Source organism: Chrysoperla carnea, chromosome 5, assembly GCF_905475395.1.
Source record: "Chrysoperla carnea chromosome 5, inChrCarn1.1, whole genome shotgun sequence".
NCBI classification, from domain to species: domain Eukaryota; kingdom Metazoa; phylum Arthropoda; class Insecta; order Neuroptera; family Chrysopidae; genus Chrysoperla; species Chrysoperla carnea.
In genome coordinates, this window is record NC_058341.1 from 15,788,752 (window position 1) to 15,808,634 (window position 19,883).

The 19,883-nt window shown below is 28.7% G+C and overlaps 1 protein-coding gene across 2 annotated transcripts in view; it reads left to right on the top strand.

Moving 5' to 3' along the window:
- Positions 1-16,957: 16,957 nt before the first annotated feature.
- The window catches only part of LOC123299555 (atypical protein kinase C), a 143,984-nt gene continuing 141,058 nt past the window's right edge, over positions 16,958-19,883 (top strand). For both annotated transcript variants that reach the window (XM_044881780.1, XM_044881779.1), the window contains exon 1: positions 16,958-17,171. In XM_044881780.1, coding sequence (XP_044737715.1) covers positions 17,082-17,171 — 90 coding nt within the window. In that variant the 5' untranslated portion in view covers positions 16,958-17,081. The remainder of the gene's footprint in view (positions 17,172-19,883) is intronic.

Consider the following 19,883-nt stretch of genomic DNA (forward strand, 5'->3'; position numbering starts at 1 on the left):
TTCCAAAAAAACGTACATATTACAATTTTTTATCCTAGATAAAACTTTTTACCAAAGCTTTGAGTGTTACAAAATAAGTGTCATCAAATGATCTTGTGTCATAAAGTGAATTTATGAAGAATGTTTACCTAGGTATCACAGATCGAATAGAATATGGACTTTCAACAACAACAACAAAAAACTAAAAGAAATAGGTTATTTTTTTTTATTTTCCTTTTCCTACGTCAATGTTTTTCAATGTGATATCCCACTCGAGAATATTGTTATGCTGTGAATGACGAGACACATTCAACCATCTTGTGTACTTGTAAGTTGGTACACTATTCTAGTCATCTAGATTTCATTTATATGGCACTCATGGGTGGAATTTATAGAGGATTAGATGGTATTTTTTGTAGAAAATTACACGCATATGTTTCCCTTGTAGAATAATAAATATAAATTTTGTAATTTAGTCGATAATGTTTGTAAACTTGTAATGTTATATGTTGTGTGCATTTCCATAGAAGCTTCGGAAAGCTTAATACAGATAAAAGAAAATTGGAAAGTTTTTAGGATAAATCTATATGTATTTTGTTTGGAAGATAAGACAAGTCACTAAGGATTCATTTGAAAAACGCTTTGGAAGATTATAATTGGAAACCTTCTTATTTGAATCGATCCATTCATTGTATTCAATTTAAAAAAAATTTGATTCCAAGAACTATGTGTTCGATAAGAATAAAATAAATAAAATTATCTTTGCATCTCTGCTTTTTCTGCCTTTGACATTTTCATTGAAAATGTCTTCAAAAATATGCAAAATGTGAAAACATGGTTGGAAACTAGAGGAAAGAAGGAAAGCATAGTTTAAAATGATCACACGGCCATATTATACCTAGAAAAATGAGGCTCTTTCTTATGGATAAAATTGTTAACGTTTTGAAATATTTCTTATAAAACAATTTATTTTAATGGTAAACTTTGATTACTTCCCATTAAAAACTATTTTAGTGGCTGAATGCAAAAGATTTTTGAATTTTATTTTAGTAATTTTCAAAAACAACTTTGGAATTAAAAGCTTACTTTTGAAATAGTTTTTTTACTAATTTTCACTTTATAAAATGTAAAATAATCCAACTTAACCTTTTATAATGTTTTAGAATAGATCAAGTTCAACTATCGTGCCTACATGTAAAGTTGAAGGTTTAATTTTCATTAAATATATACTATATAGAGTTTTTATATTCTATAGAAAGTCTATACATGATTGAAGGTACAAGTGAATATGCCTTCTTGCTTCGGTAGACAATTTCAAGCGTGTCAGAAAGTACGGAGAGTATTTTCATTTTCCCTTCTGATCTATTCACAATTTAAATTTTCACAGGACCAGTAAAAAGATCACTGAACCTCTGTGTATTTATCATATTAGTATACTTATGAATATTTCTACCTTCAATGTTTCTCGAACCACCCATCCATTTACATTGTGTTTATTGTTATATTTTAAATCCATTGTAATATGATAACTGAATTTTAATTAAAAGTTAAAACATTCATAGAAGATATATTTTGTATGTGATAGTATGGTGGTCGAGGGAAGGGGAGAAGGTTATACCGTTCCATCAACACTAAAACCAAAACAACATTAACATTTTGAGGAGTACAGAAAGGTATTTTGGTGACTCGTATAGTATATTGTATGTACTAAAGATTGGGGTCGTTTCTGATAAGAAACTGATAGATTTTCGGAAACCTCGGTGTTTTCTTAAAGGCTCACATTTTTGAGTTGGCAACACTATTTAGTTGATAATTGATTTGATAGTGAGCAGTTGCTTTGTGTTTAGTTTGGTTTGGCATTTCATGTGAATCTAAAAGTATAATGTGAATGGACTCACGCTAGAGCAATGCTTTCAAATAGTGGAAATTTTGAAATTTGAGTTGGATTTTTCGATAAAATTGTTAAAATTTCTCGTAATGAATTTGATAATTGTCCTTCAAGACCGTGCGATCTGATCCGTTGTTTATTTTCTTTGAGGATATGTTACCCGTCTTCGATGAAAATTACCCGTCTTCGATGATAAATCAGAGACGGTTGAACACTTGGAGCCTATTAAAATCCAGGCCGATTCAAATCTTCCGAATAATGGACCCCGACTGTTAAAGTCGGGAAAAAACCGACTTGTTTCTTTTTTTCTGGAATTGATAGTCGGGTTTTTAATTTTTTTAATTGTTTATTTTATTTGATGTTGTTACATCTTGTAGATATGGTTTCATTTCCTTGTTAGTAGATATTTTATCTATCGTGCGATACGATGATCGCAAAGAGGATATGGTTTTTAGTATTGTGTGTTGTGTAAGTTAGGTAAGAGATATTATGTGATGACCTCCTATGGTTTTATTATTATTTGTATATATTAACAATTTACACATTTATATCTAATTATTATTTTAACATACCTACATACATGTACATACACACAATGCGAAACTGTCGTACCTTAGATCTCAATTTAAACTTATACAGGGTGTTCTGTTATTGATAGCAGAAAATTATACCAGTAAATTAAGCTGACGAAGACAAATGGAAAAGCTCTTTATCAAATTTCGATCTGAGGCCTGATTGTGGAGATGTAGCTATGGCTTGGATGTAGCTTGAATTAATAGGTGTCTAATTAGAAAACTCATTTCTTTGAATGCAAAAACATATATTTTGGACAAAAAATACAAACTTTCAGATTAAAAAATGCTCTTGCATATTCTCAAAATTAATGGCAAGCTGAATCGATTTAAAAAAGTTTTAATTTCCTATGTAACCTAAATGTCGGATTTTTGGATCTATTCCACGTTTTTGTTACCCAAATCATAACGTGCGATAAGGAGCATAGTTCCAACAATGTGGGCAATCATTATTTCAGTTGCTTGCCTTATAGGAAATAAATCTTATTTTTATTTAATTGCTATCTCATAGATATATTCCATGAAACTGGTATGATGCATTTATCATCAAGGTACAACACTAGCCCTACATGTATAAAGTTGTATCCGTATTTTTCGTTCCGTTGAAATTTCACATGTAAACATTTATGTCCGTTTTATTTTGTTGTAGTTGATATGGAAAATTTTCTCTCAGCATCCATATCGTTCCGTTAGTTCTCATACATACAAACAGAATGTGTACACAGATTTTATTCACTTGGGTGGAGACTGTTTACGGATATTAAATAGTAGAATCAAGAAGCAAACATATAAATGCGTTCGTTATTTTTGCTGGAGTAAAATGTTTTACAGGTTGAATACGAATTTAAAATAAACAAATGAAAACAAACAATTGATTCAGTTAACTGTTTAAATACCATGTATAGACAGTATTGATTACACTGTCACATTACACATATACTTGTCACACATACATAACTGATACCCCCATATAATACATACTATGCAATTTACGCCTAATTTGCGCCCTCACGGGTAAACAGTGATGCTTATGAAAAAATGTTTCAAAAAAAAGTTTTAAACTTTTGTTCTATCTTTAACGGTTTACAAGATGGGTCCTACGGACCCAAGACCCGACCTATGTTGCTCATTTGCGAACTCGGCCTCACTTTTTACATCCTGAGTACGCTGTAAAAATTTCTGCTTGATATCTTTGTTCGTTTTTGAGTTATGGTGTCCACAGACGGGCGGACGGACGGAAGGACAACCGAAAATGGACTAATTAGGTGATTTTATGAACATCTATACCAAAATTTTGTTTGTAGCATCAATATTTTTAAACGTTACAAACTTGTAACTAAACTTAGTATACCTTGCATATTACATATATGCATGGTATAAAATTTCATTCAGTAAATTCATGTGCAATAAAATACGTGAATCCAATTAAAAATTGCTTTTTTTACATTTTAAAATGGAATATTTGTTTGTGTGAATGAGTGTCCTCTGGGCGACAATGGCTCGATGCAAATTATTTCAATTTGAATAGATGAGAGAATTATGATGGACTTTATTTCACTTTTTAACTACAGCCATTACTGTTCCGATTATAAACGGTATCTCAAAATTAATGCGACATTTAAACTACATTATTTACATCATCTGTGTTACAAAAAAGTGTGGAAAAAAGACTGATAGATTAGAATTTTACATCATAAAATGTGAAAACAGAGATAATTTAACACCGATTATAATAATACATCCGCGGTCTAAAGCTCCTTATCCCAGACCTTTTAACTTCTGCCGAGTTTATTAGCTTTTGGGAAAACTGTTTCGAACAAACATTCTGTACCTTCTCTATCATTTAGTATATCATTTTCTTCTTCTCTATCATTTAGAAACAGGTACAAATATATAAAGAGAACAATTTTAACCTGGCTCATTTTTTCCGAAAAATCTGGCTATGAAGATGAAAATTCGCTCTTATAAAATGTAAAGAGTGTCCGAAAATTAGCGCAAAATTTTCAGAATAGCATATCCGGTAAAATTTATAGCATATACATGGTAGAATTCTAATATCTTCGTGATATAAGTTTTTTTTGTCGAAATTATCCTACCACTTTAAAAATAAAGTACTTAAATAGTGATGATATAGATCTGAATTTTCTTCGACGAGGTGTGTTCTCTTTTAAATCCTGAACTAAAAAATGGGCTTTTCATCTCATATGATGTGCTTGACCATAATGTATTTTGAACCTTCAGTTCAGTTCACATCAGGCCTTACAACTATAATCATTTTAGATAACTATCATTAGATATAAATGTTGATACTTTTTTCTTGTATTTCTATTATTTTGGTAATGGAACAAGTTACTAAAATGGAACATATAGTTTTTATTTTGTGGATTTTATTACATTTTTTTATATTATGAAATTTGTTATTAACTAAATTGTTTCCTATTTTGTTTCTTTTTTATAACAATTGTATGATAATTTCAATATTTTAGGAGGTTGTTTTTTTGGCAATATATTATTAAAATTGAGTTTATAGTCTTTTGGCGAACATTCTTATCTAGAAAACCGCTGTTCTTTGTAAATTTTTTTCCACTATTGAATATGTAAGAAGATTCTTAAAAAAGTTATAAAGTTTCACGCCAATGAAACAATGATTTCACACCCCCTTTTGTCTCATGTTTTAAAGATATTTTTTATTCTTTTTTCTCATTTTTCCGATTAAAAGAAAAGTTTAAATCGCATGTAATAATTTAATGCGCTTTAGGGAAGAATGAATGTGCATGGTCCAATTAATCAATTTGTAAAATGATTTGATGCATTAAAATCACGTGGGAGTTATATCCATTGAAATTTATTCCATTTTACTATCCTTATCTGTCCTTGTTGTACATTATTGTATGACATTATTAATTAGAACATTTACATAATAATTATTATGCAAATTGAAACCCGTTGATAAATCGAACCGATCGTTCAATGCTTGTAAAAATCAGATAATTCTACAAATTGTGCTAATTACTGTCAAGAATTTTTAATATAATCGAAGATCCATCATTTGATGAACAGAGACGACTATAGTTAGAGTATTGATGATTGAAGCGATATCTATATTATCATATTTATAAGCCTCACTTAGTAGTTACGTGATACTGTAAAGCCAAAAATAACTCCTTACTTGACTACAAAACATGTGTTTGGTTAATATATATCTACCATGCCCCCCAATTTAATGCTCCCCCCCCCATAACTTTTCTTCAATTATTTTAATCGAATTAATGTGGCGTTATTCCACTTGATCAAAGTAAACCTTTCACTGTGTTGATCATGGACAAATTCTTATTAAACATATAAATACGATAGTAATAGCTCCTAAAGAATCTGAATTGATGTTTTCTCTTCGATTCCTTACTCAGAACAGAGGATGTTCGCGATAGCTACATGGAATATGCATAGAGTAATAGATTACCGATCAATAAACCAATAAATTTATCTATAGTCATTAAACTGAAATTATATATCCGAAATATTTATTATTATGAACATATTAATAAATTGAGAACATATCAATATTGAATACCTATTAATATATTAAAAATTACGTTGAATGTTCCATGTGCGATATTTTATATCTTTTAATAAGAAGGTTACCATCTACTCGTCAAATAAGATGGTTTTGTATTTCTTTCGTTTCTAACTACTCTAGAAATGGCTGGGGGGTATCATTCCTCTCATACGATTTTTCGGAAATGCCGACGTCTCGGAAACGAATCTCGAATCCATTCTGAATACATTTCTATCAGTAATCATCGCAAAGTCAAAGCTGTAGATTCTGCGTAAATTTTGAGCCAAAATTACTTTACTTAAAGATGTTCATTTATATTGGTATTTGTTTAAAATAAATTATTGTTTGTTTTTCACGAGTGAATGGAGACAATAGTATCTGTTACTCCCTTTTGGATCGGCATTTGGCTCTCGGAATGCGATAGTTATGAAACACGCCACAGGGTGGACCTGTTTTTAAGCATCGTTAAGTTTTCAACTAATAATAAATATATCTCATATAATTATAATTATTGATTTTAAATGTTTGTTTTTTGAATTTTGAAAATATTAAAATTTATGTTCATAAATTATACATTGATCGTGCAATAATTATCGTCATATCAATTATTTGAATGGAAATAATAATTAATAATGATAATTAGAGTATTGTTGTTGTTGTTTTTCTGTTTATGGAACACAAATTTTATTTTATGGGACCCATATTTTTTAATATATCAATAATTTTATTCATTGGTTTTTATAGATTAAAACAATAATTGTATAAATTTATTCTAAAACTATAGATTTTTGGGGAAATTATTATTTTAATAGTTATTATATTATTTTAATAGTTATTATAGTTTATCTTTTAATTGCTTTGGGGGGAAAATATTAGATTTAAAATACATTTTCAAATGTATGAGTTGCAAGTAATGGGAATGTTCTCATTGACCGAGCAGATAAGTAAAGTTGGTTTTTGAAAATCTTTAGTAGTATGCAACATATGAACGTTTAAAATTCCTAATTAAACAAAGAGAAAAATATATTTTAGTGACGTTATTGCACGGTATTATCATAGAAGCTAAAAATAAAACTTAATTTTGCTAAAAGGAGTTGGGCAAATCTTTGCATGCTTATAACTTCTCAGTTTTTCAGTTTTTTAATCAACATATAAAATTTGACATATAAAATTTACATGTAAAGAATTGGCGTCGATTTTATTGCCCCTGCCCATGACTACGCACACAACGAATACATTGCCTCGATGCCCGATTAATTAACCTTAAATAACATAATATTGGTTTATTGTAATAAAACAAACATTTTAAGTGTAAATGTTTTACATAATTTTGAAGTGTGAACATACCACTAGACTCTACACTAGAGTGATATAATAATCAATCAATTTGATCAACAATAAACAGCGTAAATATTTTGTTTTATATTATAAAATAAACATGACCATGTTTACACCCATGATTATCAATGAAAATATTGTCCATATAGTGTGCTGATCACTTATAATCCTTATCTACACGATGTTCAAACTTTCGATTCACAGAAAAATTGTAAATTTTCATTAATTTAAATTTTAGGACTACTAAGTTAATGACTTAAGGTGTTTCCCTACAATATTGTAAAAAAGTTTTGGTTTATTGCACGGTTCATACACATAAACCAAATACATGCTTTGTAGTCAAATAATGTGTTATTTTTAGTTTTACAGTACCACGCAACTACAAAAATATAAACTATATTGTGTGCAATTGCTGCTTATAAATTTGATAATATAGATATCTCTCCTCAATCATCAATTCTCTAACTATAGTCGTCTCTGTTCATCGAATGATTCATCTTCGATGAACTCATAATTAAATTAAAATTTTGTTTTTATATCATCGGCAACCTTATACTTTTAAGGTATTATTATAAACTACAAGACTGTTTAAATATTTGAGATATTTTTTTATCACACTCTCTAGATTTTTTGATATAGAAATATCCAATTAAAAAGGATAACCTATGTGATTCATAATTTTTTCAACCAACTTTGAACGATAAAATAATAATAAAAACCCTGATGACCTAAGAAATTTTGTGAGTTTTGGAAATTTTGTTAATAAAAAAAATAATGTATTTGTAAAGTTTTATTGAAATAACTAGTATTATTCAATCCTTGCATATCTCCTTTACATAACTATACTGGTAGTAAAACAATGGACCAAGGAGCTTTCTTTTTCAAAGTTTTTGTTTACATTTCGGACCTTAAATATATCAAGAAAAAGAAACCTGCTTAAAAAATGTACTTTCAAACTTTTTAAGTCTGATCTCTTTTGTAATAAAGTTAACCAGATTAACAAAGTTTTTTTAATCAGACTGAGTACCTACTACGATTTATAAAAAATTTGTACACACTGTATAAAATTTTCAACGACCATTTTATTAAACTAATAAAAATAATTAAATGTACACATAAACAATTATTCATTTTACAGTTTGACGTAAAATAATAAAACAACAAAATAACGTTGACGTTTTATGTCATAAGCAACACCTTTGTTTGTTTTAATAAACTTGTTTTTTTTATTAAAATATGTGTTCTAATAAAAATTCATATTATAATGGATGACGAAGTAAATGTTTTGTTGTTACAAAGATATGATTTTTACACCTGTGCTAAAATGCTACAAAAAAATGATGAGAAATTGTTCCATCAATACTGTGTTAGTTTTATGTTATAACACCAAAATTATAAAATGAGTGATATAAGTTGGGTTAGGGGACAGCGTACAATTGTTATTCCTGAAAGAAGACGTCTCCTCATTAGGAGCCAAAATTCTTGCACCATTTATATCTGTTTACGAACAGCAAATATTTCCTAACTGCATTTTCGAAACAACCTCAAAGATAGAGAGTCTTCTCATTGCAAGAACTGAGCAACGGCAGAGAAAATGAGCCATCGGTTCTTCCTTCTCTAGATTAACCGTTCAGAATTCATGAGTCGCAGAGCAAGGGCCTTGTAGTAGCCTGTACAATATTATACGTATAGAAGACCTCGGAAGGAAAGTATAATAATATTTTCGGAACGTCTTGATTTGTACCCCGACGAGGTCTATCTTGCAGTACCAAAAATATCTTCGTTGCTCTTCCAACGTTATATTTCTCTTTCTTAGAAAGCCTTCATTCCAAAATTGCTCGAAATTCATCACAACTGAATCGCTCGCAGCACTTTCATCTTTAAACTAATATTTGCAATAAATCATTCGTTTAATCTTAAATATGAAAAATTTTCAATTGTTTACATGTAAACAATATAGTAAATGTCAAATTAAATTTATTGAAAAATAACAGTTAATTAAACTTATTGCATTCGAAGTTAATATACATAATTATTTATTTAAATTTGTTAGAAAATAATATTAAATTTTCAATGTAAAACATATATACAATCCACAGATTTAGTCCATTCATACATAAAGTAGTATGTCGCTACTATGTTAACTCCCTGACATAAAACAAAAGCACGCAGCGAATTGAGCACTGCGGAAGGGAGGTAATATTTTCGAAATATCTCCAATAATTGAACTCCGACGATGACTATCTTGCAATACCGAAAGCACGTTCTTTCCACTTCCTTCCCGCTTCTCACTTATCTGAAATACCTTGCTATACGAAAAGGATACACCTGAATGTAAAATAATTCCTTAATTCCGATTACTTTGTATAATTCCTAGTTAGCTTGCGTCTCTAGAACACACCAATATCGGGTGTGAATTGTACCTTTCCGATAGCTCATTCGGAGAAAAATCTTATTAATTCAGTTAGTGGGATTTAACAAAGAAAATTATATCCAATGTTTAAAGAAAACTGCAAATCTGTGGCAGATTAGAAGTGTAAAATTACTATTTTTTGGAACGAAGAGATTCCTAAAAGATTTATCAAATATCTAATGTTTTAAAATTGAACATTGAAGTTATTGATTTTCCTTTCTTGAAAGAAATAGTGAACTAAACTATCGAGTCTTGTTCTTCTCTGCATATTAAAGCTCGTACATGCTCCGGATAGTAACATATACGTGAATAACCTCAATAATAGATTTTTCCAACTCATTGAGTAATTATGATGCAATATGAATATAATTTTTCCTACCCTATTGTAAATTAGTTTTAAAACTTATTCCTTCGTTGCATACATTTTATTATGTAATAGCTTTATACATTATTTACTTAATGTAACTATAAGTGTATGTATGCGTTTCAAATATATATTAATGACCGGAAGTGCATGAACTGTAACAATAATTCATTTATATAATCAATGTCACCATAACTATAATTTTCTTTCATATCAATTTGCATAAATTATTACACTTGGTAATTTTTAATTCATGTGATTCTTTCTTCTAAGTGTTTTTTCTTATCAAATAATATAGGTCAGGGCAAATCTGTTACGGTTTTCTTTCACTAACTTCCTAATATATACACAGGGAAATGTAAAATTATTTTTTAAAGTTTTAGGATGTGATAGTTTGAATTCATGTTACTTGAAATTTAATTCATTGAAAATTGGTTGATTTTTGAAATATCTAAGTTCTTTATGAACTGTTATGGTCTGTTTGGTCACTTTTTGAGAAATAAAACATTCCAGTATTCCAGTATTCCAGTATTAATAAACTTGTCTTTATTAATCTTTCAATTATTTTTGCTAGCCCCACCCTGAGGAACAATTAATCAAGTTTCAAGCTTTATAATCATACCAAAATTAAGAACTTTGCATCATAAAAACGAAAAACTTTTTTTGGTAAAAACACTTTTGCCATATTAATCTTTCAATTGGCAGACAAAAGAATCATAGCTTTTGTTCGCTTTGTTATGGGCTCATGATCTAGTGTGATTGTAAAAGCTTTGAAAATTATTGCGTCTGTTTTTAACCCCCGAACCAAAAAAAGGAGTGTTATATGTTTGACCGCTGTGTGTCTGTTTGTGGCATCGCCTAAACGGATGAACCGGTTTGAACTTTTTTTTTCCTATGAAAAGTAATTTAATATGGAGTGTTCTTAGCTATGTTTCAAGTGCGAGCTCATGGTTCCGTACCAGGAACAACTCAAAAATAGGCGATGATCCTTAAAATCGATTCACGGAACCCTTAATTGCACTAGCTTTGAACACTTTCCATTAAATAACCTTTCAAACAAAACCAAAAAAAATCAAAGTCGGTTCATCTTAGGCGCGACGATGCCACAGACAGACAGACACACACACATAATGGTACAACTTATAACACCCCTTTTTTTTAGTTCGGAGGTTAAAAAGAGACAATAATATAGAGTCAGAATTGATATCAAAGTGATAGATAAGCCGAAATGCTTCGACAACAAACCTACAAAACTGTAATTGTTTTAAAGTTTGAAACCAAACTATAGTTATACATAGTTATTGAAATAAATACCACAATACTCGAAATAAAATTGTATATTAAGAAATTCTTTTTAAAAAATACAATTAAAAAACATACAACGGACTTACATGTCGCTGAAATTTATTAAACAACGTTTTTGGCCGTGGAGCCAATTCATATAAGGACGAATTCTTGTTGACTTCGAGTTGCGACATAGTTATTGAAATAAGTACCACGATACTCGAATTAAAATTATATATTAAGAAATTCTATGGTATAACGAACATATTCTATGTATAACGGACTTACAGCGACATGTAAGTCCGTTGTATGTTTTTTAATTTTATTTTTCAAATAGAATTTCTTAACATACAATTTTATTTCGAGTATCGTGGTATTTATTTCAATAACTATGTCGAAATTCGAAGTCAACAAGAATTCATCCTTATATAGTTATACACTTAAGATGTTAAGAAAGACATAATGCGGTAACTAACAATATCGTATAACACTATTGAATTTGGGCACTAAAATGACGTAGATGACGACACGCTATAATATCATTCTTGAATACAATATTATTATATATTATTATAATATTATATTATATAATATTATATGTTGTGTCAGTGTGTCATAGACTGAATCATGTACTAATAATATTGTAACATGATTAGGTATGTATTGAGAGAAATAATAGAAGTGACATGTACGTATGTACCCACTAATACATATATAATATATTTTGAATACAATTGATTTAATGGAATGTCAAGTTGGATCAAAGACATTCTAATCAAACATTAGTGTTTAATGAGAATAATATGTGCATTATTAGTATTAAATCTATATAACATGCAATCTAACTTATATATAATTTGTTATATTTATACACTTATTTGTATCGAATCATAATCATGAAATATTAAAATTTACTCTGTTTGCTATTTTATGTCAAATGTGAATGAAACAAGTAATTAAAAACGATATGGAACCCTATAAACTCGCACTTGAAAGGTATCTAACTACCTTTTTTCAAACTGAACCGATTTTGAGGATTATCGTCTGTATTTTATGGTTGTCCCGGAAACGGAGCACTAAACTCGCATCTTAAACATAGCTTAGAACACCCCCCCTCCTTTTAATAACCTTTCAAACGAAAAAAAAATCAAAACCATACCATCCGTTTAGGCGTTACGATGCCACAGGCAGATACACAGTCAGACAGACACACATAGCATTCCAATTTATAAAACCCCTTTTTTGGTTCGGGGGTTAAAACTAGAATCACAAAAGATGACAGATTTAGAGAATCCAAGCAAAAGAATAGAAGTTCTATGTACTTTTTAAACTGGATCAATTCAATAACAAAACAAATGAAAACAAACAATTGACTGAGTTCATTGTTGAAATACCATGTATAGACAGTGTTGATTACGGAATCGTTTTTCACGTCATGTAAGTAAAGAGAGATAGCCAGCCTTACATACATGTCACACACACACAAGACTGATATTCCCATATAATATATACTATACAATATTACCTAATTTCCACCCACACGGGTAAACAGTGATGTTTTCGAAAAATGTTTCTAACAAAAGTTGTTAATAAGGAACATCTCTTACATTTAAACTTTTGTTCTATCTCTAACGGTTTACAAGATGGATCTTACGGACCCAAGACCCAATTGATCTATGCTGCTCATTTACGAACTCGACCTCACTTTTAACGACCTGGGCACGCTATAAAAATTTCAACTTGATGTCTTTTTTCGTTTTTTAGTTATCGTGATGACAGACGGACCGACAGACAGGCGTACAACCGGAAAAGGACTAATTAGGTGATTTTATGAACACCTGTACCAAAATTTGGTTCATAGCATTAGTATTTTAAAGCGTTATAAACTTGGGACTAAACTTAGTATACTTTGATATATTTCATATGGACGGTATAACAAATCAAAGTCCGTATTCTTCATCGAAACTTACTTTCTTCGCATTCCTGCATAAGTTTTAAAACTCTGGTAGACTGATAGGTTTTACAACTCTGTCTTGTCTACGATTATCTTAATTTAAGGGAATTTGATCGAAAATTTGTAAAAGTAAGTCATAGTAATATTGGTTCAAAACAATTTATCATCTAAACCATCAATAAAATAGACAAAATCTACAACTCTCCTCAGTCTAGCAAACAGCTTGGTAATATAAGAACAGCTTTTCATTAAATAATTATTTTTCAGCAGTATTAAATTGTCATTAAACTCTGATTCAAAATATAAAATATGTTTCGTGTCATATAAAAATTAATATATAATGAAAATACGTTTATATGGGACAACTTGTTTTTCATAAATCATTAATCAAATTATTAATAATGCCTTGAACTTGTTATAAGTCCTTATTATAACAATTATATTTTATTCAGGCTATAATACACCAAAATAAACAGGGAATTTATTGTTTAAAATAAATAATAATAATCATATTTCATTATTAAAAATTAGTTTTTTAATTTTTTTTTTTAGAATTTTTTTAATAACTTTTAATGAATAATGTCTTTTCTAAAAATTGTATGTAATAAATCCTATGTTTTTTTATTATTTAAAAAAAATATAAATTAACTGTTGTGTCCTATTTTTGTGAGATATTGGAAGAGGAATACTATCGAACACCGAAATATACAAAACTAACAGTTTATCAAAAGGTGCTCCCCCCCTGTAGTTGTGGAAAATAAATGTTGATGGAAAATAATTTCATAGTCGTCGTTTATTCCAGCGATGAATCAATTACTCCGATCCTGACTCAAATCAACTGTTGGTATTTTTTCTAAAATTAATTCTAGCCTACTCCGAAAAATTTCTCACAACGTATGGAATGAGATATTTACAATCAAAATGTGCATAATTAAAATGCTGGAGGTATGCCGAGTATTAAACAAGTGAAATTTATAAAATTTTAAACACCCCCGACAAATTTTTCGAGTACGGAACCCTCGCACTTGTAAAATAGATATAAACACTCTCCGTTAAATTTCCTTTCAATCGAAATCAAAAAAATTAAAATCTGTACATCCGTTTAGGCGCTACGATGCCACAGACACAAAAAGCGTTCAAACTTATAACACCGCCTTTTTTAGTTCGGGGGTTAAAAATAGATACTTTTCTATATATCTCGAAAATGGTTGTTTGCATTTTTTGGTTACAAAGAAAACGATTTTGGCCGTTCTTGCCAAAATATAAACACAATAAACAATTTTTAATACACTTGTGTGTGGGTGTAATGAATCGAGATATGTTATAGAAGAGACAATGTCTGCGTATTGTACACTGTTGTCACAAATAGTGCACGAATATAAGAGCATGTTTTTCTGGGCTTGACTATTACGAGTGAATTATCTTAAGAACATTTTTTCTTGCAATCAGTACTTTTTTTACACTGTGTATAAGGGTTAAAAACATGGGCAACCTTTTTGAGTAACAATTAGCTTTAGTAACCGTTAGTGAACTGAATTCTGAAACGAATATTCAGATAAATAAAAAAAATTTATTGATGCATCTCGTCAGTAAATGGAATATTAAACATTGGTCATAAAACCGGACGTGACTATATCTCATAAACACCTCTTTGAAAGTCACACCCCGTTCAGAGTACTATGGTAGATAGATATATTTACGTATGTCAACTGAATACTTTTTTCTCTTATTTTCTGTGCATAAAAATAATGTTTTTTTTTATTGCTATTCTATATGTATGACAGTTCGTAACCTAGTAGACTAGCTCTAACTAAGCCATACAGCTAGAGAAGAGATATTACGCCAAACTATAGTATTTCATTTTAATTTATGTCACCATGTTTAAAAATAAAACGAAATATAGTGAGCATATTTAACTTTTTTATGTAGAAAGTTATCGCTCTTGCCCTGAAAACAAGCTATCCATTAATAAAATGGAAATATTTGTGCGGTGGGTGCCACTTATAAGAGCATAAATTTACCAAACTGTAGATAACGTTAAAAAAATGACAATTTCTTAAAAATTTCTTTCATTAAAATCATAAGGGCATAATTTTTCGACGGTTCCAAATAACCGCTCTACTGATGTAAAATTTAGTTTTGTATCATCAATGAGATTTATTTTATACAATTGTTTGAAAATAATTGGTTTTTAAAAAATTTGCGTCCTCGGCGACCGACTTGGTCACTCGCTGTGACTATCATTTTCCGCCATTTATAATGTAATTTTGTAATTTTTTAATAGATTCCATACTTGCAACAAATGTCTTGAAATTTCGTATTAAGAAGAAATCGACTCTAGAAAGCAATTAATAGTTTTCTAACTAGAAATAGTGATTGATCTGGCTTCTCAGGGTAATATTCATCACATAGTTTATTTTTTAATACATTTATATATGGGTAGATAAATGTGAATTCAACCTTATAAAAAAATTATTTATAGATTGTTGGGTGGAGCAAAATAATGTTGTTCATTCATAATTTAATTAACACATCAATTAATTTACTATAGCGTACAATTTTTTATATTTTAAAGCCTATATTCGTAAATCGATTTATAGTTTTAACTTTTATTTATTGCTTAGTAAATAAAACATAAATACACAATGAACAAATCGGAAAAGCTTTATACGGTTCTGCTTCAAAATCAAGAGAAATATTAACTATTAAGTGATGTTTCGATCGAAAAGCGTTACAAACTTGGGACTAAACTTAGTATACCTTGCATATTACAATATGCATTGTATAAAATGGATATTTATGTAAAAATAATTTGACAATCATTTATACAAACTCCTTTTAATTACATTTTTATTTCTTTTAATTATTGGTTTTGTATTTGAGAAAAGGAAAAATATTTAAAAATAATAATAATAAATGAAATTTTTGAAAAAATATTTTTCCTCCTTTATTTAAAAAAATTGCTTTTAAAATATATTTATTCTATTAATTATAGGGGAAAATTATTAAATATTACTAACATATAGTTATATTAAGTATAAAATGTCAAACTGTTGAACACACTGCACTGGTTGGTTACATAAAGTGACAGATAATTTCAGGGTTATTAATACCATGCGGTTATTAATACCATTTCTTAAAAATATGTTTAAGTTTCCAAAATGGAAAATTATTTTCCAAAAAGAAAACATCTTAAATTACATTAAAAAAAACATCTTAAATGACGGGTGAATATGTATTTTATTTTGAGCAACGACTCTCAATCAAATTGAATTTATAATAAACCATTATTTAAAAAACATTTCATGAATAATAAAAATAGTTTTTTTATGACCAAAAATAAAAATACAAAAAAAAAATTATTTTATAGCGGAAAATATAAATTTTTATTACAGATATAATTAATAATTTTCATATATTTTTTGTACAACAGTTAAAAATATATTTACATATAAAAAAAAACAAAAATATATTTATTAAAAAACATGCAATAAATTTTAATTATTATAATTATTAAAAAATATAATAAAAATTTAAAAAACATTGTAACGAAATTTTTTTTTAAAAAGTGATATATTTAAATAAATAAAATTTAAAAATGGCGTGGGGTTATTGGAGTGCAACAACAATTCAGGATCGTGGTAGATCACCACGACGTGCAACACAAAATCAATATCAGTATCATCAAAATACAATTGTATCAAATGTGCCAGTGATTGAAGATAGACCGTCAATGAGTTCTCCATCCGGTGTAAATAGTAATAATAATTCAATGGATCCAGAAGATCAAACGCCTATTTATTCAAGAAGAGCGTCTTTAGAGGTAAATAAATATTCAGTATCCTTTAACTTTGATAAAATAGACGTTTAAATGACAAACATATTCAAAAAATTTCAAACAACAACAAATTTTAAGGTAAATTTTGTTAACAAATTTTAAGGTAAATTTTGTTGCTACAGATGGTGAAATTTTTCGAAACTGATACATGTCGAAAATGACATTCATTAAGTATCAACACCGATACTTAACAAACGTTCTTACCCTGGTACTTAAGGTAGTACGAGCGCCAAGGCAAGTTTAGATTTGTGGTTGAAATTGTACCTTATTTTCAACTTTGATGATGAATATTGTTATAACTTCATGAATGTAGACGAAAAATAAGAATAAAATTCTTCGATATCTGCCCTGTTTTTCGAAATATCGAAAGCGAAATAGTTTTAATTTGTGTCCCCACTACGGTGCTCATACATCCTTAATTAGTTGGGCAGAACTTCATATTATAAAAAAGATTTTTTATCCAAAATTGCTCTGGCGTTCATACATTCTGAAAAAATTTCAGTTTTCAATTTTGCACTGAAATAACACTCCTAGACAGTTGATAAGAATATAAAATTTTATTGAATTGTTCCTCGAAAACGACCTCTCAGTAAAATATGCAAAAACAATATGTTTTTATGAACATTGAACTCTGAACTCTGGTCAGACAGTTACATGAACGCTTTTTTGATATTAAATTACAGAGGTCTTTCTTCAATGAAAAACTTTCTTGTGAAACGAAATCTATCGAATAACCATTACTTCAATTTACATAGAAAAACAAATTTTATTCTTTAGAATATACAAAGTATATAAGAGAAAGGTTTTAAAAAGAAAAACAATTTTTCTAACATTAAATAAACATTGAAAATTTTTCAAATTTATATTCTCTAAAATAGATTATTAAGCGTTTTACATTATGTGTAGTTTAAAAGGAAAAAATAGCTAGTTTAACACTTTTTTTTTCCATCGTTTTATATTGCCTGTAGATTTATATATCAGGTTTCGTAGTAACAGACCATTCAACGAGTATATTGATTCGGCCAAAAATTTTCGTGAAATAGTTGGGTAATACGTGTAAATAAAGTTTTTTTGTAATTTGTGGATCACAATTAGCATACCAAATTCTTTAAAATTAAAAACAAATATTTTAATATTTTCACATTTTTTCCACGAATACTTCATTTTTATTTAATTCGAACAAATTCATTAAAATTAAAAACTAATAACTTTTTATTAACACAGTTTTTCTACGAATAATTCAAGTTTTTGTTAATTTGAATCCACTGATTCTGATTTCTGATTCATGCAACCATAATGTGCTACTGCGAAGTGTGGCAGGATAAAGCTAGTTTTTAGATTGTCATGAATAAATACGCGTTATTGAATGGACCACAAACATCCTCTTATCTTTATCTACTGAATCATAATCCTTTTTCTTTCATTATATCAAAAAATAAAATTTTCATCTTATCTCAGTTACTAACGTCATTGGGGATACATTTTGTTCAGTCATGTATATACGAACGCAGAAAAAAAGAACAGTATCAGGACAAAAAAAGGATGAGCTCTGAATACATTATTTAGTATATACAGGGTGGGTCATTTTAATCTATAATGGCTAATAACTCTTTTTGTAGTTAGCCAATAAAAAAAATAACTTAAACAAAAATTTTTGAGTTTGATGGGCGTTTTTTCTTTCGATCAAATGCAATAATGACATATTTTTATGTTACATTTCCTACGAAAGCTGACGTTTTTCGAAAAAAATTGTTTAAATGAAAAATGTTTGTTTTTTATGACGATCAACTTTCTAATTTAAAGTGTTATTCCATCTCTTACATTTTAAGATATAAATTGGCTATTAAAGAAACCCGAACAACTAGATCCAATCTGTTGTCAAAATATGATGTCAGTCATCAAACTCTGCAAATTTTGCTTAAGTTATTTTTTGATTTGTTAACTACAAAACGAGATATTAGCCATTGTAGATTAAAGTGACCCACCCTGTATTCATACTATATTTATATACTTTTTCAATAGTTGAACTTATTACGTCATGACACGCGTAGTTTTATTTGAGAGACAAGATGAACACTGATATGTGTTATAAGATAAGTGAAAATTTATTACAATGTACTCTTTTATATGTTACAGAATTTTATTAAATTCGCTAACTATTTGTATGGTTCTGTAAAAGGTTTTTCCATTGCGGTTTTATTATATATTTTGATATATAAAACTAATGTGAAAAATACGCCAACAACGATGTGTTATAAAGTTTTTATATGTTCAGAACAGCATTAGGAAAGTACATAAATTTGTATTATCTTAAAATATAAATAATATAAGTATATACGAAATAATTTACACAAATTTTTGAAATAGTAGGTACTATATGGGAATGTATGTGTGACATGTATGTATGTGTGAAAAAAACAAACGACTACGTAATCAACACAGTCTATACATGATATTTCAACAGTTAACTCAGTCAATTGTTTCTTTTCACTTGTTATTAGTTTAGATTTTGACAGTGATTTGGCTTATTTGATTGGTTGAAAATGATTAAACTCCTTTTTAGAGCTAATTTGATTGGTTGAAAATAAATTATCCCACGCAAAATAAGTGGGATAATTGTTTCGTATCTCACGGGCGTAGATAAAAATAATTAATTAGATGAATCAGAACCTAGTTTTGCTTTAATCAGAACCTAAT